General features: G+C 50.6%; 1 protein-coding gene across 2 annotated transcripts in view; it reads right to left on the bottom strand.

Annotated features, from left to right (window-relative positions):
- The window catches only part of LOC121350840 (voltage-dependent T-type calcium channel subunit alpha-1H-like), a 108269-nt gene extending 84465 nt beyond the window's left edge, over window positions 1-23804 (bottom strand). For both annotated transcript variants that reach the window (XM_041462553.1, XM_041462554.1), the window contains exons 1-5: window positions 23698-23804; window positions 22039-22172; window positions 18597-18694; window positions 15798-15957; window positions 9446-9758 (exon numbers count right to left, since the gene is read on the bottom strand). In XM_041462553.1, coding sequence (XP_041318487.1) covers window positions 9446-9758; window positions 15798-15957; window positions 18597-18694; window positions 22039-22172; window positions 23698-23790 — 798 coding nt within the window. In that variant the 5' untranslated portion in view covers window positions 23791-23804. The remainder of the gene's footprint in view (window positions 1-9445; window positions 9759-15797; window positions 15958-18596; window positions 18695-22038; window positions 22173-23697) is intronic.
- Between the last annotated feature and the right edge of the window lie 220 nt (window positions 23805-24024).

Genomic DNA, 24024 nt, shown 5'->3' with positions numbered 1-24024 from the left:
CCCCACGTGAGCCTGGGGGGTCTTGGGAAACCCCACAATTCCAGCGGCATCATCCCTGATTTAAACCATGTTTGCAGGGAAGGAATTGCTGTGGGGAGAGAATGCTCAGGCCTGGTGGGTGTAGGGGATTTTCTGCCTGGTGTGCCCCAAAAGCTGATCCACAAACCCTGAAGCAGTGATTAAAACCTTGCAGGGAAGTCAGGCACGAATCCATGAATTCCCTGGGTTTTTTTTCACTCGAGGAACAGAAGGAAACTCCTGGATAAGGATCTTCAGGACACGACCACACATTCACACAAGCATCGGAACCCACAGAGCAGCTGCTGCCTCTTTGGGATTTCTCACCCTCAATTCAAAATGCTGATGTTTTCCCAGCAATTTTCTGACCTTATTCCCGTGTGGAAGCTCATGGAGGTTCACCCCCACCGAGTGAGGAGGCAGCACAGCTAAAACCAACCAAGCTCATCTGCCAAGGAGGAGATAATTTGTGAAATTTGTCCCTGCAGCTGTTTCCTGTGTCAGGGCTGTTAAAGGCTGGCGGGGATCAGGTCTGACACCTTGGCTGCCTTTACAAACTGCTCCCACCTCTGCTGCTGCTCCTCACATCCATCAGCTGCTCTTCCACATCCCACCCTCGCTGATCAGCCAGCACTCAGCAAAGCTTTGCTTCCCAGAATTCCAGAATTCCAGAGTGCTTCAGCTTGGAAAGGACCTCAGAGCCCCTCCATCCCATGCCACAGACAGCTTTAACAAAACCAAGGATTCTTTACCCATCATTAACCCCAGGGATCAATCCAAGGCAGGTTTTTATCCCCGTTTTCCCCGTGGTGCCATTATTCCCACGGGGTGGGAAGGAGTTAAGCTGCCTGGGTGTTCATCCGTGAGGAAAAGCACAGCAATCAAACCCCTCCTGCCCTTTCCTGCCTCTCCCTGAGCACATTTACAGAGAACAAAGTCCTTTTGGGGCAGGTCCCTTGTCTGGGAGGGCTCTGTGTGCTGCTGAGCCTCCCACAGCTGTTGTAGGGTCAGGGGAGAACAGAGGGAGGTGACAGGAGGTGACACCAAATCCGTGCCCCTTACCCAGGAATTGTTCCCGTTGTGCTGCCCAGGTTCCCTCCCTCCTTTCCCTCTCTCCCTTCCCTCTGGATGCACAGAAAATTCTCCAGCCATTCCCACCGAGGGATGAAAAACCAAGCCGGGGACCCCAAAAATATGGGATGCACCTCTACACTGGATTTGGATTTGGCTGGAAATCCTCAAATCCAATGGATTACACCAATTAAACACAGAGCAAAAAAAGGAGTCACCTGAGGGCTTCTGAGCCAGCGCTGAGGGCCCACCAAGCCTTGGAGGGATATTTTTGTTGCATGAGAGGCAGCATTTCCCACAAGAATCAATCAGCACCTCCTGTTCCTCCTCTGGAGGGTGAAAATGCTCATCCAGCTCTCTGAATATTCCAGGTGTAATTAGAATTTGTGTTATTTACTGCTCGCTTGTCAGGCAGGGGGATGCAGGAGGGACAAAGAGACCTCTGGGGCTTGTGCTGGTGTTTGACACGTTGGGGGATTCATTCCTGGGCTGCCAGGATCCAGGAGCAGCAGCCCTCCTGGAAAAGAGGAAGCTCCCAGACATCCAGCAAGAGTTTTTAATCCCGAAGCTCTGGGGAAACGCAGGACAACACGTGCACAGCCACCTGCAAGGGCTGGGCTCCTTCCAGCCTCATTCCTGCTGGATTTCAAGGACTTCCCGAGGTCATTTTCCCCTGATCCAAGGAAAAATGCACACCCCCAGCAAGGCCCTGGAAATGGGAAGCAGAGCTCTATAAACCCCCAGCTAAAGCCTTTTACTGGTTTTGGAAGCCAAACTGGGGCACCTGCACAAGGTTTGCTGCTTTGATCCCACCCGTGTCTCCTCAGAGCAGCTGAGCTCCCATCCCTGGACGTGTTCCAGGCCAGCTTGGAGGGGCTTGGAGCAGCCTGGAGGGGGTGGAAGGTGTCCCTGTCCAAAGTGGAGGGGTTTTTTCCCCAGCCCAAAGCCCTGTGGGATTCCAGCATCTCTCCCCGTGGATGTTTTTTCAGCACTGCTTTGCTTCTTCCACTGAGGAGAAAGGACTTTCTCCTCTCTTCATCCTCACTCTGATTGATCCACTTAACTGCCCTTCCAAGCCTTCCAGGGATGTCTCCCAAAGCCCCGTGCACATTCCTGGTGCTTCCCAATCTGGGCAATCCCTTCTCAGTAATTAAAGCTGCTCAAGCCCTGCTTGTTCACACGGGGCCCCACTGCAGAGCCTCTCCAAAGGCTCCAGTTCAAAGGCTCCCACCAACACAACCCACAATTATTTATCAGCCAGATAAGAGGGTGAGAACTCGCTCCTAATTCTGCTCTGATGGGAAAGATGTGCAAGGCACAGGAAAATCAGCAGCTGCAGGGCCAGAGCTGGGAGATTCAATTAAGATGATTGGCAAGGTGGTGCTGGAGGTGCTGCTCCTGCTCCTCACCTGGGGCACAGGAGGTACCTGGGAAAGATTTCTGCCTTGCCAGGAGAGCAGGGCTGTCCTCTCACCCCACTCAGCTCCTGGGTGATGCTCAGGTCCTTCCCTGCTCCTCCAGTTCTTTACCCCTTCCCCAGGGTTGGGAAAAATAATTTCTCTCCCATTAACAGCAGTAAATCTTTCAGTTTTGTCCAATTCTCTCTCCCCTCACTGCCAGAATTTAACAGAAAACTCCCTCAGGGGAACACACAGACAGATTTTGATTCCACTGATGCTTGGCTTGAACACTCCCCAAGCACCTGACTCACAGGAGCAGGATGAGCGTGGACAAAACCCAATCAGATTTAATTTTTTTAGGTCTTTGCTGATTCTGATCCCCCTGCTCTGCTCATGCCACAGTAATTTCATCAGCTGTAATAAAGATGCTTGTCTGATTTATAGGAGAGTAATTGGGGACAGAATCAGATCTTCTAGGCAAGCTAATCAGAGTCAATCTAAAACTCCAGAGTGAAAATCACGAGGGAAATGGAGATTAAAGACGCTGGCAATTAACTCAGACCTCCTCAGTGCTCCCAGGGAGGCAGCAGGCTTACTCTGCTTTTTCTGGGGTCACTTCAGAGCTTGCACAGAACGATTTCTTTTATTGTGTCGAGAAGTTTTCATCATAAACCCCCTTTCCTTTGAGCTCTGCCAAAATCTTTGCAAGTTCTTGGCTGCAGCCGACTCGAGAGCAGGACGTTTTTTTTTTTTTTTTTTTCTCCAGTGTCAGATAACAAAGAGCAAAAAGAATCATCCAGGGGAGAAAACCTCGTTCAGACTCCAACTTGCATTAGTCAAGGGCTGAATTCCTGGCTGCTAGAAAGCACCAAGGGCTGGTGCCAGGGCTGCAGCTCCAAACCCACCTCCAGGTGCCACGGAGCAGTCAAGGGAAGGCTGGAAAGTTGCCGCGTGGAGCGAGCCTGGGAAGATCAGAACCCAGTCAGAGCACACAAAACTCCAGCCTGGAGCTGTCTCATGGCAAGATTTCCCTGCTCTGATTACTTGAACAAACTTCATTTGGAGTGACAGCCTCCCTGAGCAAGCACCCAAAATCAGCATCTCTCCCTTATTAAAATCCTGATAAAATACAGCTCTGGCAACCAGAAATTCCTTCTGATTCCAGGATTGCTGGCTGAGCTCAGTGCCTGGCTGAGGCAGGAGAAGCTCTGGAAACCCAGAGAAACCCACATTTGAAGACTTCATCTTGACTGACATCTCTAATTTGCACTCAGCAGCTTTTTCTTTGGCCTAAATTGAGTCCTTTGGGGGGAAAAAAAATGGGAATTATCTGCATCCAAATCAATTATCCTGAACCCAACAGCAACTCTGAGGATGGCTGTGAGCGTTTGGGGTCATTTACTTTTTATGTCCTCATTCCCCTGGCCCTGCTGCTAGGCTTTTTGATATTTTATTTTCATCAAACTTATCAAGATGGGACCCAGTGCTATAAATTGTGAGAGTTATTAATTACTCTGATGGCTTCAGGAAGTTTTATAAGGCCTTTAGCTTCTATTTCTGAAAGGCTCTTATCTGAATTCCACCCTCTTGGGCAACATGGATTTGGCTCCCAAGCACTGCCCAGTGAATATTCCAGGGAATATTCCACAGCAGAGCGAGCTTGGCAGATAATCAAATCCCTATTTTTGAAGCCAACGTCACAATTTTAATTATTTCCTCCCGAAACATCTCGTTAAGGAACCTCTGTGGCCAGAAAAACAGGTTTATTACATTGGGTAACATCCTTTGAACAGATGCTTTTCCTTTCACTTCGAGGCCTTGTCATTTCTTTATAAATTGAGCCTTGCAAAGCAGGAATCTGCTCTGAAAAGTGGTCCTAAATGATGGAAAAAAAGGAAATTGTGCTTATTTCCCTGTCTTGGGCTCCTGAGCTGTCAAATCTGTTCCCGTAAATGCAATGCCTGGGCAGTGCTGGCAGCTCTTGGTGGGTTTTGAGAATTCAATTTTTGGAATTGAAGCGTGGGGTGAGGTCAGACATGTCACTGATGCTGTTGTTTGTCCCCCCAAACCTCATGGAATGGTAGCTCTGGGATTAAAAACCAGCCCAAATCCCAGTTTGGCTCCAAAGGGAAGGTGAATTGCTGTTGTTTCCCACTAAAAAATGCAAGGCCCTCATCCCACAGGAAAACCCTCCCTGATTTCCCTCAGCTGCTGCTCCGACAAACCCCAGCCCGGCCCATATTCCCGAGCTGGATGTGCTGGGATGATGATCCCGTGTCCCCATGGATTGTGTGGAGGATCCTTGGCAAAGGGAAGGGTTTGACTGCTCTCCTGCAGCCCTGTGAGCCCCACAAATCCCAGATTTCTGGCAGAGCCCAGCTGGGGGAGGAAGGGTTTGCCATGAGGGGAAGGGAAGCAAAGGCAGGCTGAGATCTTTGCTTCCAGCTGAGGGGATTTCACAACTGATTCCAAAGCACATCTGGGAGGATCAGGGTGCCCAGGCTGGGAAATCAGGGTGAGCTGAACCTTTGGCTCAGGGGAAAGATCATCACAGAGCAGATTTGGGGCAACCAAAGCAAAGTGAGGTTTCCCTGTGAGAATTATGGACTTATGGAATATCCTGAGCTGGAAGGAGCTGAGTTCAACCCTGACACTCCAACACCACCACCCTGGGCATCCCTGGAGTGGTGTCCAAACCCTCCTGGAGCTCGGCAGCCTCGGGGCCGTGCCCAATCCCTGGGGAGTTGTTCCAGTGCCCAAACACCCTCTGGGGGGAAGAACCCTTCCCTAAAATCCAACCTGATCCTCCCTGGCACAGCTGCAGCCATTCTCTTGGATCAGTTGTTGATGTTCCTCACAACCAGCAGCTTTCTGCTCTCCTTTCTGGACTCCAGCTCAGGCCAGGGCCTGCTGCAGGACCCCTCTTCCTCCTCCAAACACAGGAATCCATGACTGAGGTTGGATGAAACTCTCCCAAAACTCCTGAGGTTTGGAAGTCCACACTACCTCTACAGGAGGTTTTAATTCCATCCAGCACCCCCACAGGTTATGGGACCACTGCTGGCATCAGGGTGGCCTCTCTGCCCTGTCCTACACGACACAACTCCTCCCAACCTTCAAAACAAAGCTTTTCCAAAGGCAACAAATCTCTCTTGGAAGCACGCTCCAAGCTGCTTGAAAAGGGCTGGATATTTTTAGCTGGGGTATTCAGCCTGAGAGCTCTTCAAATGCAGCAAGTGCTGTTTATTTGGCTGACCAAATTAAAAAAAGCAACAGCAACAGAGCTCAAACCCCGTCATTTCCAGGGAAATATTTTCGGTGATCCAAAACAGATTCGAGTTGAGTGACAAAGCATCATCTCCAAGCAGTGGGAATGAAAAGCTCCAAACTCTTTTCTTGCCAAATTCAGCACAGAGAAACGCTGCTGACACACTCTCCAATTTAAAGTCTGAGCCATTGGAGGAAAAAAATTCCTTTTAGTCCCAAATCCCAAATTTCTCTGCTCAACAAACACTGAAAACACAGGCACCCAGTGTGACAGCTCCTGAAAATACTGCCCCAAAATGACTTTGGGCACAGCTGGAAACCTTTTCCTTCCATTCCAGCTTTTTGGTTCTTTCCCAAAACCTGCAGGACTCCTGGGAGTGGGGCAACAGAGGGGCAAGGCATTAACAGCACCTTTGGACAGTGCTGCAGCCAATGGCAAAACCATTCCTCTTGGATCTGCCTGGGCTTTTTCCTTCAACTTTTGCCAGAAGCATCACCCCTGGAGTAAAGTGTGAGTAGAGGCCTTGCTTTCCTACAAATCCTACGTGAAATTGTCCACTCAAAGTTTCTCCGCTTTGCAAAGCAGCTGAAATATTTCTTCCTGCCAAACTTTCAGCTTCCCAATCCCTTTTTATTTTATCAGGATTTCTCCACTCAGGCCTGGCCACCCCGAGGCTGCAGGTCAGGGAGGTGGGAAGGTTTTGGTTGCTCCACTGGGACTGTCAGTAATTCCAATTAAATTGGACTTTGTTGAGGTGGGTAATTCATCATCTGCCGTGTGACAACAATACCTGTAATTACTGCTCGGATTGTTGGGGCTGGAATTCATGTGCAATAAAGGGATCTTCATATCATGCCAAACCTCATAGTTAATTTAGGTTCCATCTCCTTTCATTTAGTCTGTAATAAGCTAATTAGTTCACCTAATTTGCCACAGAACGTGCCTTTGTAACAAATACAGACACGAATTAGCCTCTTGCACAACAAATGAGGGGAAGCAAAACATGAATCACTTTCAGGATTACATAAGGAATTATCCTTTACAGCACTTAGGGATGCAGCCACTCCCTTGATTATTTTTAATTTTTCTATTTGCACCAGGTTCTCCTGTCTCTGACTCCTCCTCAGAAGGACAACACATTTCCCTGCTTTCCTGCTGTCACCTGTCCTGGGAAGTTCAGGGTCACTCCCACTGAAAGAAATGTCTTTTACAATCTCAGTTCTGGCAGCTGAAAGTGCTCACCCATCCTTGGGCAACGTTTGCTGGATGTTCTGGAATGGAAATCTTGAGAATTTTCTGAAAACTCTGCTTTTTTTTTGTTTATTCGTGGTCTGAACGGTATCAGACTGCCCTTGGAAACTCCTGGGCACTTCCTGCACTTGGAAAGTTCCTCCTGGATCGCCTCTGTGGCGCTCATTTCATCCCCCTCCCTTTCAACAGCTCCTAAAGCACACCAGATCATGGAATCCTGGATTGGGTGGGGGTGGGAAGCTGTTCCCCCTTGTCCTGGCACTCCAGACCCTTTCCAAGAGTTTCTCGCCCCCGTTCCTGTCAGCCCCAGGGCCCCTCTTTCCCAGGCTGAACAACCCAAAGTTCCCAGCTCATTTGGGATAAACCCTGAGGGATCTCTGTCCAGCAGCCACCCGAGCTTGCCATGATTCCCACTGGAGATCTGGCAGCCCTCAGGGCTCTCTGCCCATCAGAATCCTGCGCAGTGCCACGGGTTGGGTTCATTATCCTGCAGAATAATGGCTCGGCACAGCAGCCCTGTCTCACCCCAGTAACTCAACACCGATCCCCAGGGAAGCTCAGAGCTCCTAAATCCATCAGCTGGACTTTCTGCACGACTTCCTCAGAGCCCTCGTCCCACTGCTGACCTGGTGCTGTCCAGCTCCAGCTATTAATTGTGCTATCCAGCACAATTGCGTGGATTTATGTGCTGAATGTTCCCTGCTTCCAGCAATTGTTTGGATTTAGCACCTCACCTCCTGCACTGATGATTTCCCACTTCCAGGTTGAGCCAGCACCTTGCTGCCTCTTCACCTGGAATTAAATCATTCCCAGCTCCTAAAAATGAGCCCTGACTTCCAACGGAAGAGAGAGTTTTTGGCTGGAAATCCTCTGGAGCCTTTGGATGGCCTGAGCAGAGCTAAAAGGAATCACTGACCTCCTGGCAGCTGCCAAAACCATCTGAGGACACAAGATCCCACTTTGCCAGACATTGTGCTGCCCAAAGGAACCAGCTGAAACCTCCCCTGGGGCTGGGGGTCCTTCCTGAAATTCAGCTGAGCCTTTTAAGGATGAGGAAATCAAATGGAATGAAGATTTGCAGCCTGGAGAACGGCTTGGGAAGGGAGAAGGCAGCAGGACCCCTCTGGAGAAGCTCCTGCTCCTCCTCAGTGTCCTTTTCCTGAGAAAAGGAACCAGGTGGGATCTCCTGGGAACATCCCTCAGATCCATCAAAGAGCAGGAAAAGGAGAATTCCCTCTTCCCTTTACCCAGCACTCACTAGCAGCCAGCAGCTCCTCTCTTCCTCACTAATTCCAAAGCATTTTCCCAATGGGAAAATTGGGATTCAGAGCCCAGTGGGATTTGCCTGAGCCCCTCTGGATTTGGTTCTGAGCCTCTGGCACCAGCACTGTGACCCAAGGGCAGCTCCTGAGGAGCAGGGGAGGTGCTCAGAGCAAACATTCCCCAATTTGCAACCCCCAGGTGAAAGCTGGAAGTTACGAACTTCATGGATAACATGGAACTGGGAGGAAATCCATAAATGAAACACAGAGCTCTGGATGAGTAATTATTCCTCATTAACGAAGCTAAAAGGAGAATTGTGCTCTAGGAACAGATGTCACCTCCACTTCAGGGGGACTGAATCAACCAGGGCACCCAGCCAGAGCCAAAGAAATGCTGTAACACCAGGAAGTGCCCATTAAAATGGGAAAGAACACAGAGATCTTCCAGCTGGGGCAGCCCTGGGAAACCACAGCCTCTGGACATGAAAATCCGTGGAAAATCCTTCCCTTATGAAGAGTTTTATCACCTGTAAAATCTCCCCCAGTCTGAGTGAGAAACGCTTTGGTCTTTTCTGAAGTGCCTCAAAAGAGACTGAAATTCCCTGGGGGCAGAATTTCCTCTCAGGAATTTTGGCCAGAACCCCCTTCCAGCATTCCACGCTCACCAGGCTCACCCTGTGATTTAAAACCAAGACTAAGCCGTGCCAGCTTCCTTCATTTTAGCATGAAATTAAATCTTGCTTAGAAATCTCAACAGCACTTTCTGTTTCCTGATGCTCCAACAACGGAGACCCTGCTCCCAAAAATCCCTGGGATTTATCTGATCTGCAGAGGTGGAACTTGCCATGAGTTTTGCTGCCTCCAGAAGTTCTTTTCCCTCTTTTCAAATGATTTCAAAATAAAGGTTTCTTCTCTCCAAATGCTCTTTTGCACCATTTATTGCCTGATTCATTCATTCCCCATTATTTATTTGTAGTTTCACTCAGGGCTGAGCAAATTCCCTCCAACTTTGCTGCATTCACCAAAACCTTCCTGAGAGCAAAAAACGACAAACCCAAAACCAGGAAAAAACCAGGAAATCAACAGAAAAAAAAAAAACCAAAAAACCAAACCAAAATAAACCAAAAAACCCTATCAAAACCAGGGAAAAATCCCATTTTTTGGGAGAACCCTACCTGAAAAATAGCAATCCAGGCATATCCAATATTATCAAAATTGATGGCCCCGTTGTGGGGGTTCACGTCCCCGGCCATGCAGATGTTGTAGTACTGGTTCCAGTTGATGCAGGAGTTCCTGCTGGGCTCGGGGCTGGCCAGGCTGGGGCTGTAGGACTCCATGCTCAGGGTGCACTCCACCTTGGACTCCTTCCTGCTGGGGATGTTGGAGCACCTCTGCATGCCGTTCTCCCGGTGCGAGGAGCAGATGAAGGGGTTCTCCTCCGCCTCGTCCGGCCGGTAGTAGGGGTGAAGGAAGGTCAGGTTGTACGTCCTGGAGGAGGGGGAGAAAAGGAAAAGGATGAGGGGGGGAAAAATGGTTCATCCCTGATTTTTAGCAGCAGGAAAAGTGCTGGTTGCTAGCTCTTTATCAAAATTGCAGCCCCTAAAATCAAATTCTTTTACAGCCTGGAAGGCCACACTCATCTCCCAGTAAAGACCAGTCTGAGTTTCCCCAAGCAAACAAAGCAGGGAAAAGCATGAAATGAGAGGGGATGGAGAGAAAATCCCAGCAGAGCAGGTTTTTTCCCAAAATCCAGGGAGCTTTTGGGCTCTCTGGAAGGATTTGAAGACATTTTTTTGGGTAGCAGAACAGCTTCCCAATAAATGCATCCCTCGGGATGTCTCTGATGAGGGGCTGAGCTCCCATAAGGACAGACCCAGCCAGAGGCCATTTCCCACTCCCTCTGTACCTCCATAAAAAAATGGAAGAGCCAAAATGAATGGGAAAACCACGTGCTTGCTGCATTTCTGATGGAACTGGCCTGGATAGAGCCGATGGCTCTGTCCCAGCCTGGAGAAGGAAACGCTGGAATTGCAGCAGGGCAGGAGCTGCTTTTCCCTGAGCTGTGTCCCAGATCTGGCACTTTCTGGGCCCTGTGCTCAGTGTTGGTGAGAGCCTGCAGCACTCAAGGCTGCAGCTGAGGAGCTGCATTGCTCCAGAGCCAACTTTATCCAGTGTTTTCCCAGCTCCAGGGATCTCAGCTTCTGAGATAAGGGAGAGGCAGCACACACATTATAAAAGATGTGGGCAGAAGATAACCAGGTAATTCTTCCAGCCAGGACAGCTCTATTTTTATCTCTCTCTGAAATGTCCCTATCTGGTGAAGAGATTTGGCTTTAACAAGTGTTATTCCAGACAATTGCTTGGAATTGCTCCCCAAAACCCTGGAGCCAAGCAGGAATTGCTCTGCGGCTCCACTTTAAGGAGAGAACAATTGCTGCAGGGCAGAGCTGAAGGAAATCAGCCCTCAGCCACTTCCCTGGGGAATCTGGTTCTGTTCCATGATCCAATTACCTGAGGTGGGTGTGGAGGATTCAGCAGCTTCAGGAATGGGAGAGGGAAGAGGAGCAGGTCCTGGGATTTGGGAATCCTTTGTGTTCAGCAGCTCCTCCTTGCACACCCCACAGCTCCAGACTAAACTGTGACATCACCTGCGCTGCTTCTGGGCTTTGGATCCAACAAAAACCTGGAAGATGTTTTTCCTCCCCAAGCCTTTTCCTTGCCCTCCCACCAGCTGCTTCCCTGGGAGGAAATTTCCATATGAAACAGGCTGGAGAACGGGCCAGGAGCTGCAGCAGCAGCGTTTGGGAGAACATCAGACACCACCCAGCAGTGCCACACACAGGGAGGATTAAACAGAGGATTAAAACACACTGAGATGCAGGAAAACTTGGGAAGAGCTGGAGAATTCAGGAAAATAAGCAAGGAGCAGAGAGGAGACACCTGAGCAGTGATTTCAACTCCCAAAACTACAGGATCAGTCCCCATGCCACTGGAATGAGGCACCCACAGTTCAAGAGGCTCTGTGCCTCCCAGGAGTCTCCATTTGGGAAGTTTTGGGATGAAGAACGGCTCCCTGAGGACACAAAGCCCCGGGCTGGGGTCTAAGGAGCTGCACAGAGAAGATCTGGAGCAGTTTGGTGGCTGGGGGAGGAAAATCTGAGCAGGAAAACAAAGCCCAGTGGGTGAAGCCTGGCTCGGTTCTGCTGCTGCCTGAAGGATTTTATCCTCCCTTTCCTCTGCTCTCCTCACTTTTGCAGCTGTCCCCAAAATAATTGCTGAATTCAAAGTTGTCTCTATGAAAAAATCAGTCACCTGGGGGGCACTTTGTGCCCAGCCTTCCTCTGTTCCCTGTCCTTCCCACAGTGTGGGAAGCTCCAGCAGCACCCAGTGAGGGGGGAAGGGACCCAAACTGGCAGCAAACACTGCAAATTTCAGATTTTTCTTAAAACCTTCCCCCCCCCCTTTTTTTTTTTTTTTTTTCCTGGCAAAACCAAAAAGGGGAAAGAAGGAAGGAGAGCAAGAATGAGAAACAAAAATGCTGCAGAATGAGGGAATCCCCAGTATCCCCCAAATAAATGGATGAGTTCTGCCAGGACCTTCCACTTCTTCCTGATTTCCCTGTTCCTTGCCAACAGGTAGAGACAAATCACTCATTAATGCTAATGAACCCACTAATCAGGAGAGCTCTGGGGGAAAGACAGGAGAAGGCAAGCCCCAGGATGGATCTGTTATCCCATCAGAGAGGATTTCCCAGCTTTTCCCAACCCTGCTCCCTGCACATCTGGATTTCCCTGTCCCTCGGCCTGTCCATGTGCAGGAAGGACAACAGAGGGGCAGGAAAATCCATTTTCCTCCCACTCCTGCTGGATTATCCTCTGCTCCAGCCTCCCCAGGGGAAGTTTTCCCAAGCCATGCACACATCCCAACACTGAGCACAGCTGAGCACAAGCTGCCCCAGCTGGGGGAGCAGAGGAGGACAGGGAGGAGGTGGCAGGAGCCCAGAACTCAGGATGAATTCCCCTGCTCTCCCTGCTGAGCAATTAAACACCTTCCAGACAAATTCCTGAGCCCGCTCCCAGGAGCTGAAGGCAGAACAACACCGAGTTAATCAAGACTGAAAACTCACACCACAAGCGTCCTGAGGCAGCAGAGAAACACAAAACACTCCACAGCTCCCTTCCCTCTCCTGCTTCCGAGCCACTGAGTTCCTTGAAAGGCTCCCAGCCTGGAAAATGCTGCTCTGCATCCCAGCCCACAGGAGCAGCCCCAGGAGAAGAGCCCAGACGGGCAGGGCCTGACCCAATTCCTTTATTTCCACCGGGAGCAGCTCAGGAGGGTGGGAAGGAGCCCGAGGGGGAGAAAACCATCCTGGAGATGTCACCCAGGAGCTGCTGGCTCTGCTTGTCCTTCCTTCCCCGGCACACCAAACCTTCCTCCTGCCCACCAAAGAATCCTTGGGGAATTCCTCCTGCAGCTCCCAGTGCCGGGATCTCCTGGCATGGCTCACAGCCCCTCCTGGAGCTGCTGTTCCATGCAATCCCAGCTTTTGTAGGATCACTTTGGGCGAGGAGGGAGAGATTCTCCCATGTCCCAACGAGCAGAGACCCAGTTCCAACCCACTCCTGGAACAACCCAGCAATTCCTTCAGATTCCCCACTGAAAATCCTTAAATAACCTCATTCCAGCCCTGTAACAGCACAGCTCTGAAAGACAGAGAGAGAAAAGCAGAAATTCCCAATGCACCTCCAGAAAGTCCCCAAATTTCTCTCACAATGCACTCGACATAAAAATAGTTGCTTTACTCTGAGCTGCCAACTTTCAAGGGGGATTGAAAAGAAAAGGTTTCCATGGGGAAAGAAGAATGATGGCAAAAATCAAAGTCAGTCTTTCCATCTGATGCCTGATGAAGAGCTGAAGGCTCAGGAAGCTGCAGGGCAGAACACAGCAGGGCAAAGCTGGATTTGAAGCAGCTGTTTGGGAGCTCACTTACACCTCCTTTCATCCAGAAAATTTGGGGTTAGGACCCTTCCTTGCTGGCCCCTGGATTTTGTCCAGACCCTCTGTTTAAAGCAGTTTTGGTTTCAGCTGGGAGGGTTTGGCAGCAGCACCAAGGGGAGACCCTCCAATAATTCAGGTTTTCCCTGTCTCCAGGGCTGTAGAGGAAATCAAGAGGCAGAATCTCAGCCCCAGCCCCCTGAAGGGCTGGGAAACCTCTGTGCCTTGAGGAATTGTGGATTTCCCACCCCTGGATGTGTTTGAGGCCAGACTGGAGCAGCCTGGGCCAGGGGAGGATGTCCCTGCCCATGGTAGGTGGTGGAATGAGAATCTTTAAGGTCCTTTCCAAGCCAGCCCATTCCAGGACTCCATGATCTGTCCAACAGCAGGAAGATGGAGTCCTGAAGTGTTTTCCAGGTCATTCCATTCCCTTTTTTCCTTTACAATTTGCTGCTGGTGTGTTAACAGCCACTGCAGGGGGGAACCATGCCCTGACGCCTGGGTTGAGAGAATGAGTCAGAAATGACTTTAAAAAATGGGAATAGTTCCATCTGGATTCCCTAAAACTTCCCCACCGAGCTCCAAGAAATAGGGATAGCTGGAAATGAAGGGACTGGAACATTGCTGGGTTTCTCTAAATTTAAAATTAATGCAAAAAGCCCAACCCAGCAGCACTCGGGGTGAAGGCACCAGAAAACCCCACATTTCTCCTGCTGACACTGAGCTGGAGTTTTCCTGCCCCATGGACACCCCATTTCCCCAAATTCCTTTGGGATGCAGCACCTTCCATCACAATAAACAACAGGAGTTGGGCAGAGCCTCCTAAATTCATCTCTCCCAGCTGCTGGGGGGTGGCAGAACCCATCCCAGAGGGAAGGAGGCGATCCCAGACAAACCCCTTCAAACCCAGCTCATCCCAAAACCTTCCCCGACAAGGAGCAAGCCCTGATAAGAAAATCCTGCGAGGCCTTTGATGCTGCTAATGGCCATTACATAACTGCTGCTTAATGTCTGTGCTTAGGAACGCTTCCCCTGTGGTTCATCTTGAAAGCTCCACTTCGCAGAAAATCACCGAGCGTTTAAAAACCTGACTCGAAGAGAGCGAGGGGGGCTCGCTGCAGTTAATTACAGCAATGGGGCCACCCAAGCACGGCTGGAACTGCACAATTCGGGCTTGGGAATGGCAGCTCCGGGGTCGAGCTGAGCCTGGAGGGGTTTGGTGAGCCCAAATTGATGCTGGGGGTGCGGGAGAGGGTTTGGGGCATCGGGAGTGGAATGGCACCCACGGCAGGTTCATGGATTTTCCATTCTGCTGGGGGGAATAAACGCCACCAGAGCTGGTCCAGAGGACAGGGAGAGGCTGAGGAGCCCCAGGAGTGAGCAGTGAGAGGCAGGAGCAGGACCTGAGGGATGATCCCTGCCTGTCTCGCAGACAATCCGAGCGCAGACAGCGGATGATTACCCAGGGATGTAATTACAGGCTCCATCTCCTCTCGCAGAGTTAGAGCTGCCCTAAGAGCTGGGCTGGGGCATTTGCTCACCCCTGAGCTGCTGACATCTCTGACAGGAGCCTTTGGAAGGACTTTTTTTCTAGGAAAATCCCGCTTTTCTGTGCTGGCTGTGCTTGGTTTTCATCCAGGTGTGTCCTCACCCCGGGAAGGGGCAGGGGCACGACAGCCCCAGCTCAGGGATGAGCCAGGAACCATCCCAGCTCCAGCAGCACCTCCTCAACCCCACTCTGAGCCCAGCAGGAAGAGCCCAGGTCTGGCAGCAGGGTCCAAAGGATGAGCCAGAGCCAGGATTTATCCAGAGAGCTCAGGAGCCAAAAGCTCCAGGAGCAAACACCAGCAGCACAGCCCAAACCGGGACTAAGAGCCTGGGCTGGGCTTAAATTGATCAGCTGAGCTTTGGGCAGGGCTGGTGGGGCTCAGCAGGGCAATCAAGGTTTATTATCAAAGGAGCTGCTCCACACAACTGCCCAGCCTGGAAAAATGAGAATTTGCCTCTTTCAAGTTGGGTTTGATGATCCTGGAGGTGTTTTCTAGCCCTAACAATTCCGTGATTCCAGGTCCTGCCCATCCCTGATGCCTGCCCCACGCTCAGAGCTGTGTCCAAATGATTTTAATGCTTCTCACATCCAGTTTCTTATCTCAAATCCCTGACAAGGATTTGTCTCTGGGTTTCAGCTGTGTCTCCAAATCACCAGCCCCTGCCAGGGGTTGGAGTGTGCTTGCTGACCTGAACAGTTTGGAGAGCTGGGAATTTGTTCTAAATCCTCCAGCTCCCAGAGTCAGGGATCTCAGGCAGAGCTAATCCAGCCCACTCCCATCCTCGTCCTTCAGGTGCAGCAGGAATTCACAAACCCTCAGGAAATTGCTGACAAATGGGATTTTTTCCCAGACAAAAAGGACCCTGCTGAGCGCTGGGATTTTTCCAGCAGGGGACAGAAAAATCCCGTGCTGGAAAAGGAAGAGAAACGTGGAGAAAAAAAGGAAGAAAAAGGTGGAGAATTTTTCCTTTTGCTGTACTTACATGGCAAAATTCCTGTCTAGGAAGCACCTGTTCCTCAGCAGCCCTGCCCAGAGCTGGACCCCGACGATCCCAAAGATGAAGAAGACAAAGAAGCAGAGGAGGAGGACGTTGCCTAACATAGGCAGAGTGTCCAGCAGCAGCGTGACCAGGATCCTCATACCTGGGGGAGAAGGGAGAACCACGTCAGGATGGGGAGAAATCACCATTCCCACCTTGGATGTGCAGCCAGGGCAGAAAAATCAGGATTTGGTGATTTCCCCTAAATGCTGAGGCTGAAAAGGGAGGTGAAAGTGCCAAAGGCTTGGCAGGAAATGGGAATAACAGCAATCTCCAGAGGGTGGGATTTCCAGGTGTTTTCATTCAAGGACACACAACCTGCAAGACAATTTTTCCTGGAGAAACACTCCCAGGAATCGTCAGCCTCTGGAGGAATTGTTAAAATATGGATTTGTAAACATTGCAAACTCCCCTGATGGATCACAGAAATTGTTCCCCTAAAATCCAAGGAGCCTGGGGTGAGGTGGGAGCTGGGCCTGCACCACAGACAATTCCTTTTCCATGGAGAACTCCTCTCCTTGTTGGAAAGGAGGGGAAATCTTGATTTTTTTTTTTTGTTTTTGAGGATGGAAAGCAGGATGCTTTTCCTCCAAGGATGTTACTCCCTCCAGGGAAAGCTCTGCTCCCTCTCCCTCCTCGTGCAGAGGCTGTGGGGACCTTCCCACCAATCCCACTCCTTCCCACAAGGATCTCCATGAACCCCGAGTTCCTCCAGCCTCTGGTGCCAGGGAAATGCTGGTCTCCACGCCAAATGTTCCACCTGGAATTTTCCAACAATGGGGTTGGAATTCCTGGTGGTTATTCCCAAAGGGAGTTGGGATTCCTGGTGTTAATTCCCAAAGCGGGGGTTGGAATTCCTGGTGGTTATTCCAAATAATGGGATTGGAATTCCTGGTGGTTATTCCCAACAAAAATAAAAAAATCCAAAAATATATAAAAAGAAATATATAAAAAGAAAGATAGAAATTAATAGAAAATAAATATAAAAATAAATATGGAAATGAATATAAAAATAAATATAGAATTGAATATAAAAATAAAGCAATGAAATGGATTTGAAAAAACCCAACCCAATGACCACTGCTGAAAAAAAATCCCTGACTCCAGCCCCTGCCAAGTGAATAAATTGCAGGAATGCCATTTTTCCAGTGGTTTGGAAGGAATAATTTCTAATAGAAATGATGTTTTTATTGGCCAGGGTTCTTCTTTCTTTTCTTAACAAACTGCATCGAGCTAAAAGAATCTCGTGGGTGAATTTATTGTGCCTGGAAGCCACGAGCTGATGGTGCTGGCTGGGTCCCAGGGAAGAGCCCAGGAATCCCAGGGATAAATCTCCAGGCTGGTTCTGCCTGTTTCCCTGCATTTAGCACCAGGTTCATCTCTTCTGATCCAGCTGTAAATTTTATCTGGATTTTTAAATGGGATTTTTAAAAATCCTGTTCCATGGGAAGAGTGAAGGGTTTTGTGGATTTGAAGGAGTTCAGAGGGAGCCTGATCCTCATCCCAGCCTGGAGTCCTGAGCCCAGCACGTGGTGCCTCTGCTCCACCCCATCCCCAGAACCCCAAATCCCAGAAGGAAACTCCTCTGGAACCCCAAATTCCAGAGGAAAACTCCTCTGGAACTCCAAATTCCAGAGGAAAACTTCTCAGGAACCCAAAATCCCCGAGGGAAGCTTCTCTGGAACCCCAAATCCCAGAGGGAAACTTCTCTGGAACCCCAAATCCCAAAGGGAAAATTGGTGTTGTGCTTTCCAAAACCCTGGCAACAAAACCTCATTAGGAAAACAAAGCTCCAAGGGGTTCCAGGCCCCTTTTGGCCTCTCTTTTTTGTGGCCCTGTTTTTAACTGAGGACCTCACTGTGCAATTCACTGCTTTTGTTCCTTGTTTTCCAGAAAAAAAACCCTGTGGAATTGGGAGTTCTGAGAGAAAGTTCCAAGGCTCCTGGGTGTAAACATCCATCTGTTCCCTCACATTTTTCGGCATCAAACCCCTTTTGAGGGAGGTTGTTTGGCTGTCCTTGGATGTGCTGAATCCAGGCAGGATTTGGGGCTGGCTCACTCCAACAGAACAGGAAATATCCTTTTATTTTGCTTTTCTTTTTTTTCACCAATAAAAATTAAATTAATTAATTTCCTCTCATTAGCTGCACAAAGCAGACAGACAGGTGTGTGTGGGGGGGTTTCCAGTTTTCCCAGGCTGAGTTTAGAAAGCCAGGCGTGGGGAGGGTTATTCCCAAAGTTTTCCCAGACTGAGCTCAGAAATTGAGAGGGGGTGGATTCATTCCCAAAATTTTCCAGTTTTCCTAGACTGAGCTCAGAAATCAAGGTGGGGTGGATTTATTCCCATAATTTTCCAGTTTTCCCAGACTGAGCTCAGGAATCGAGGTGGGTTGGGTTTATTCCGAAAATTTTCCAATTTTCCCAGGTGAGCTCAGGAATCCAGGTGTGTGGGGGTGTAATTCCCAAAGTTTTCCCAGACTGAGCTCAGAAATCAAGGTGGGGTGGATTTATTCCCATAATTTTCCAGTTTTCCCAGACTGAGCTCAGGAATCGAGGTGGGGTGGATTTATTCCCAAGGTTTTCCAGTTTTCCCAGACTGAGCTCAGGAATCGAGGTGGGGTGGATTTATTCCCAAGGTTTTGCAGTTTTCCCAGGCTGAGCTCAGGAGTCCCGGCGGGTGTGGAGGGTCATTCCCGTGGCTCTCCCGCTGCCCAGGGCTGTGCCCGGGCTGGTGTCACTTACTTGGGACCCTGTTGATGGCCCGCAGCGGCCGCAGGACGCGCACGGTGCGGATGGCGGAGAGGCTGACGTTGTGGCCATCCAGGGAATATTCCATCATCCTGCAGGGAAAACAGCAAAGCACTCAGGGAGGGGGTGCTGAGGATTGGGCTCAGGAAAGGCTTCGCTGCCTGCAAGCCCAGGGGTGCTTGGTTGCAATCCCGTGGATGCAATTCCGCATGCGTGGAGGGGTCCAAGCCAGGCTGGGTGGGGTTTGGAGCAATCTGGGATGGAGCAGGGAGTTATCCCTGCTCGTGGCAGGGGTGGAATGGGATGAGCTTTAAGGTTCCTTCCAGCCTTTGCTGCCAGCATGGAGAACATTTTGGAAAGCAGGATTTTCCTTCTAGGATGTGAAGAGACCTCCAAGGAAGCTGGAGAGAGGAACTCCGGCAGGGATTGTGGGGATGGGACAAGGGGGAACGGGTTCACACTGAAAGGGGGAAATTTAGGTTGGATCTTGGGAAGGAATTCCTGCCTGTGACGGTGTGCAGGCCCTGGCACAGATTCCCAGGGAAGCTGGGGCTGCCCCTGGATCCCTGGAAGTGTCCAAGGCCAGGCTGGATGGGGCTTGGAGCACCCTGGGACAGTGGAAGGTGTCCCTGCCCATGAGATGATCTTTAAGGTCCCTTCCAACCCAACCCATTCCATGATTCCCTCACTCTCCAGGACAAGGAGCTGCTCCCCAGCTTTTCTCTCCTCCTATGACCAAACCTGAATACCCAAACCAACAAAAAATGCACAAATCATTTGCTTTCCATTTGATTATTAAGAATAAAGAACATTTTCCCCTTGATTCTTCTTCCCCACTCCCCCTAAACATTTTGGATGGATTGGCACTCAGTAGGTGACTCCCTACACTGGAAAATGGGAGGCACAAGGCTTTGGGATGTCTTGTGCCATCAACAACTTCCAAACCTTCAGCTGCCAACCCCAAAACTTATCTGGGAACCTTCAAGACCTCCAGGGACTGGATGGACCAGGATGCCAAGAGTGGGGTCCTGTTATCAGATTCTACCTGTAAATCCTGAATCCCTTGGAAATGCCCCACAGAAATCCACTGGATCTGGGAATTTTGGATGGATTGGAACTTGGTGGGTGATTCCCTACCCTGAAAAACAAGAGGCATGAGTCTTTGGGATCAACAGCTCCAAACCTTCAGCTGTCAAATCCAAATCATATCCTGGGAGCCTGGAATGTCTCCAGGGACTGGAAGCACCAGGAACCTCTGGATTTCAGCTCTCCTGAACACCATCCCTGCCGCTGGGGAAACGCTTTCAGCTCAGCTGCTGGGCTGCAGACGGAGAGCCCGCCAGTTCCACCGGGCTTGAAATGTTCCAGGGAACATTTCTGGGGTGAGGAAAACATGAAAGGACTCTGGGAGCTGGAAGGAACTTCAGACACCATCCGTGCTGGAGGCGGGAGCTGTGTTTATTTTGTAGTTCCCCTGCTCCCTTTGGAGCTGCTCCTGAGGAAAACCAGCTCCTCTGAGGAGGCAGAACGGGGCAGACAAAGCTCTGCTGATCACTTGTTCCCTTCTTGTCGCAAAAAAACGCGGAATAACTTCAGCACGTCCACCCCTTTGCTGGAAAAAGCAGCTTTGTTATTCCAGTGGTGAGTTCCCTGCTAAAAGCAGCTCCAGTTTTAGGAGCACACTGGATTGAAGGGTGCTGGTGGTGAGAGGTGAATCCCAGCCCTCAGCACAGCTTCTCCTCCCCCAGGGACACTCCCAGCTCCAGCCTCTCCTTGGAGAGATGGGAAATCATATCCCAGGTACAGCTCAAATCCAAAAAAACATCTGGAGATGGTTCAGGATTGGCCAGGGAAGGTGGGAAATCATATCCAAGGTACAACTCAAATCCGAAAAACCATCTGGAGATGGTCCAGGATCGGCCAGGGAAGGTGGGAAATCATATCCCAGGTATGGCTCAAATCCAAAAAAACATCTGGAGATGGTTCAGGATTGGCCAGGGAAGGTGGGAAATCATATCCCAGGTCTGGCTCACATCTGGAGATGGTCTGGGGTCAGCCAGGGAAGGGGTTTTTCTTCCTCTCATCTCCAGCCTGAGTAATGCCACACCTCCAGTGGGTCTCCTGCTGTTTTCATCCTCCCCAAACATATTCCAGCCATGGAAGGTGGGGAAAAACCTTGGAAAACTCCAAAAGGGCCTCACCAGCCACTTTCCCCCTCATTCCAACAGCAAAATTCCCAGTGCCAAAGCTGCCCCTGAGGACGAGCAGAGGGCTGATCCATGGGGTGCCTGTCCTGGGTTTGGGGGAGCTCTGAGGAGCTGGGAATTTTCTGCTCATCCCACAGATCCAACGTGGAAAAACACCCTCAGCTCCTTGATCAGAATCCTGATCCCGAGTTTTCCCTGCTCTTCCCCTGCCACTCCTCCCTTAAACACCGCAGCAGCTTTATAGGAAAACATAATTAAGGTAAAAATAATTAATAATTAGGGTTTTTTTTTGCTGTCCCTGATGTTCCTTCTCCAACTGCACCCGAGTTCCAAGGAAGCTCCGCTCAGGAGAGCTCATGTTTTATTCAGGGCATTAAAACCATTTCTAATTGTATTCCAAACAAATAACACGGAGCACAACAAAACCCCATTAGTGCAGGGAAGATGGCACAGCATTAATGGAAAGGGGAAAACGCCCCAACATATTCCAAGGATGTTTTAATTAACCCTGGGCTGGTCATTAGAAACGCAGGAATTCAGAAGTCAGGCAGTAATTAAAGCTTTCCATCCCTTCCCAGGATGTACCGGGCAGGTAGGAGAGCCTGGGCTTTCCAAAGCTGTTTATTTACTGGGGAAAAAAAAAAAGTTTGAGCTTTGCCAAGCTTTTACTCTGCTCAGTTATTCCCTGTGGGGGTGAGGGAAGTGGTGTCAAAAGCAAGAGGATCATCCCTGGAGCTGTTTATTAACACATCCTGCACAAACCAGCAGCTGGGGGAGATGGGATGAAGCTGTAAACCAGGAGGAGTTTGGAATTGGGGTGAACTCCCAGCCAGCTTTTCCCACTGAGGTTTCAACCTTCCTGATGGGGTTTTTGGGCTGAGTTCTCCTTGTTTGCCCATCCCTGCCTCACTCTGCTGCTGGCATGGGGCAGGAGTGGGGCTGAGCTGATTTTTTTTTTTGGAGAAAACAGCACTGGGACACTCTGGATCAGCTCAGGATGTGTTAGGATTAAAGGATTGCTCCAAACCCCCACAGCTCTGCCTGATATTCACAACCTGCCCCCAAACCCAGCGTGGTTTTGGGGTGAGGATTAAAAAAAAAATAAATTAAAAATCAGATTTGGGAGATTCTGCCTCCCAAGGCATTGTGAGAAGCAGCGAGGACAAGGCATGGATTTGGTCCCTGGGATTTTCCTGCCCTCAGGGTGAAGGGATGAGGGGGCTGCTGACCCTGCCATGACGATGAAGAAGTCCAGGCGGTTCCAGGTGTCTCCAAGGTAACACTTCTGCCCGAAGATGCCCAGGGCCACCATCTTGATGACCATTTCCACGGCAAAGAAGGCGAAAATGAAGTCATCAAATGCCTGGAGAGCAGGAAAAGAGGATTTCAGTCAGTCCTGAGTGCTCCCAGCACAGGGACATTCCATGTTCCCGTCACCAAAGTGCCACCTGCCAGCTCCAAAGTCAAACCTGCAGGGTGCTGGCAGCCCCTGGCACAGCTCCTGGCTCTTTCCAGGGCTTGGGAAGTGCCCCCAGTTTTTGTTCATCCCCTGATAAGACATGAGGGTATCACAGGGCTGGAGCCCCTCTGGAGCCAGGCTGGGAGAGCTGGGAATGTTCACCTGGAAAAGGCTCCAGGGAAACCTCAGAGCCCCTTCGAGGGCCTAAAGGGGCCCCAGGAGAGCTGGAGAGGGACTTGTCTTAATTAACCAACTTTCCCTTAATAAACTACACAGAAATTTTGCTCCATCATTTCAGTTCATTTAATTACTGACATCCAATACTCCTCCATAATGAAGTTCAGGCTTTCCCACCTCACGTTCCGGGTTCCAGTCCCTCCTGCAGGCTGTGACAGGGGAGGGATAATGGGGATTTTCTAACCCTTTCCTGCCTAAAACCTGTCAGGAAATTTCCAAGGCCAAGTTGGACAGGGCTTGGAGCAACCTGGGATAGGGAAGGCGTGGATAGGGATGGAACTGGATGAGCTTTAAGGTCCCTTCCAAACAGTTTGGGATTCTATGGAGGATCCCAGTGACCTTCCTGTTTGGCTGGGACACTCCAAGGGATGTGGGATCCAGAGGAGCTGAGCAGGTCAATGATTTGGGGTTGGGAATGAGGGAAGCAATTCCCAGCCCGAGGAATGTGCAGGGAGCCAAGGAGCTGCCCACACAGCAGATGCCCTGGGATGTGCTTCCAAAGCTGCTCCAGCGGGCAGATGGCAGCGAGGGGACACCAGGAGGGACAAGGGGACAGGCCTGATGTCCCCTGAGCTTGGGGCTGGGGGCTCTGAATGGGGGAGAATTCCCAAATTACTTCTCCTGCCATGCTGAGGAGAGCAGGGATGGGCTCATCCCGTGCTGTTTCCTCGTGGAGAAGGGAATGGAGTGGCAAAGGCAGCCCTGGTGCCACATGGCACAGAGCAATCCCAGCAGGAGCTGGCTGGGATGGAGCCAACAGAGGGAGGGAGATTCCCCCCATGGAATCCTGGAATGGTTTGGGTTGGAAAGAACCTTAAAGCTCATCCAGTGCCACCCTGCCAGGGGGACACTTTCCATGGGTGCTCCCAGCCTTGTCCAACCTGGCCTGGGACACTTCCAGGGATGGGAGTCCATGAGTTTTGTGGTGTCCAAGGAATCCAGAGGGATCTGCCTTCCCACTTCTGAGCCCTTGTTAAGGATGGAGAGAAAGGATCTGGCTGGGACAGATCCAAATCAGCCTTTAGGCTGACCCCCAGCAGATCCCACACAGGCCAGGCTTCGTGGAAAACCCATCCCTGTGGGAAAGCTCCTCCAGGGAAAAAGGAACACAATGGGGCTCCCATCTCCCAGAGCAGCCACCCCACCCCTGCATCCCACAAATCCCAGGGATCTGGGGCCGCGGGGTCCTCACCTCCAGGATGGTGCAGCGCTCCGACTGGCACTCCACGTCCTCGCAGGGCTGGAACATGCCCAGGGTGACGCAGTTGAGCAGGATCACCAGCATGCTCACGTGCTCGAACCAGGTGGCACCGGGTTAAGGACAGCACGGCCTCGGGAGGGGACACATCCAAACCCTCCTCCCATCCAAACCCTTCTCCCGGGCTAATCCCAGCTCCAAAGCCCCCCACAGCAAGAGAGCAGCTCCAGGGCACCACCACAGAACAGTGCCCAGCTCCTTGCGCCAGCCCTGCTCTCCTTGATTCCCTCTGGAGTTGTGGGAAGGAGGTTCTGTCATTCC

Source organism: Pyrgilauda ruficollis, unplaced genomic scaffold (genome assembly GCF_017590135.1).
Source record: "Pyrgilauda ruficollis isolate IOZ18807 unplaced genomic scaffold, ASM1759013v1 scaffold16, whole genome shotgun sequence".
NCBI lineage: Eukaryota > Metazoa > Chordata > Aves > Passeriformes > Passeridae > Pyrgilauda > Pyrgilauda ruficollis.
Note: the sequence above shows the minus strand (reverse complement) of the source record. Positions and strands in the feature narration are given on the sequence as shown.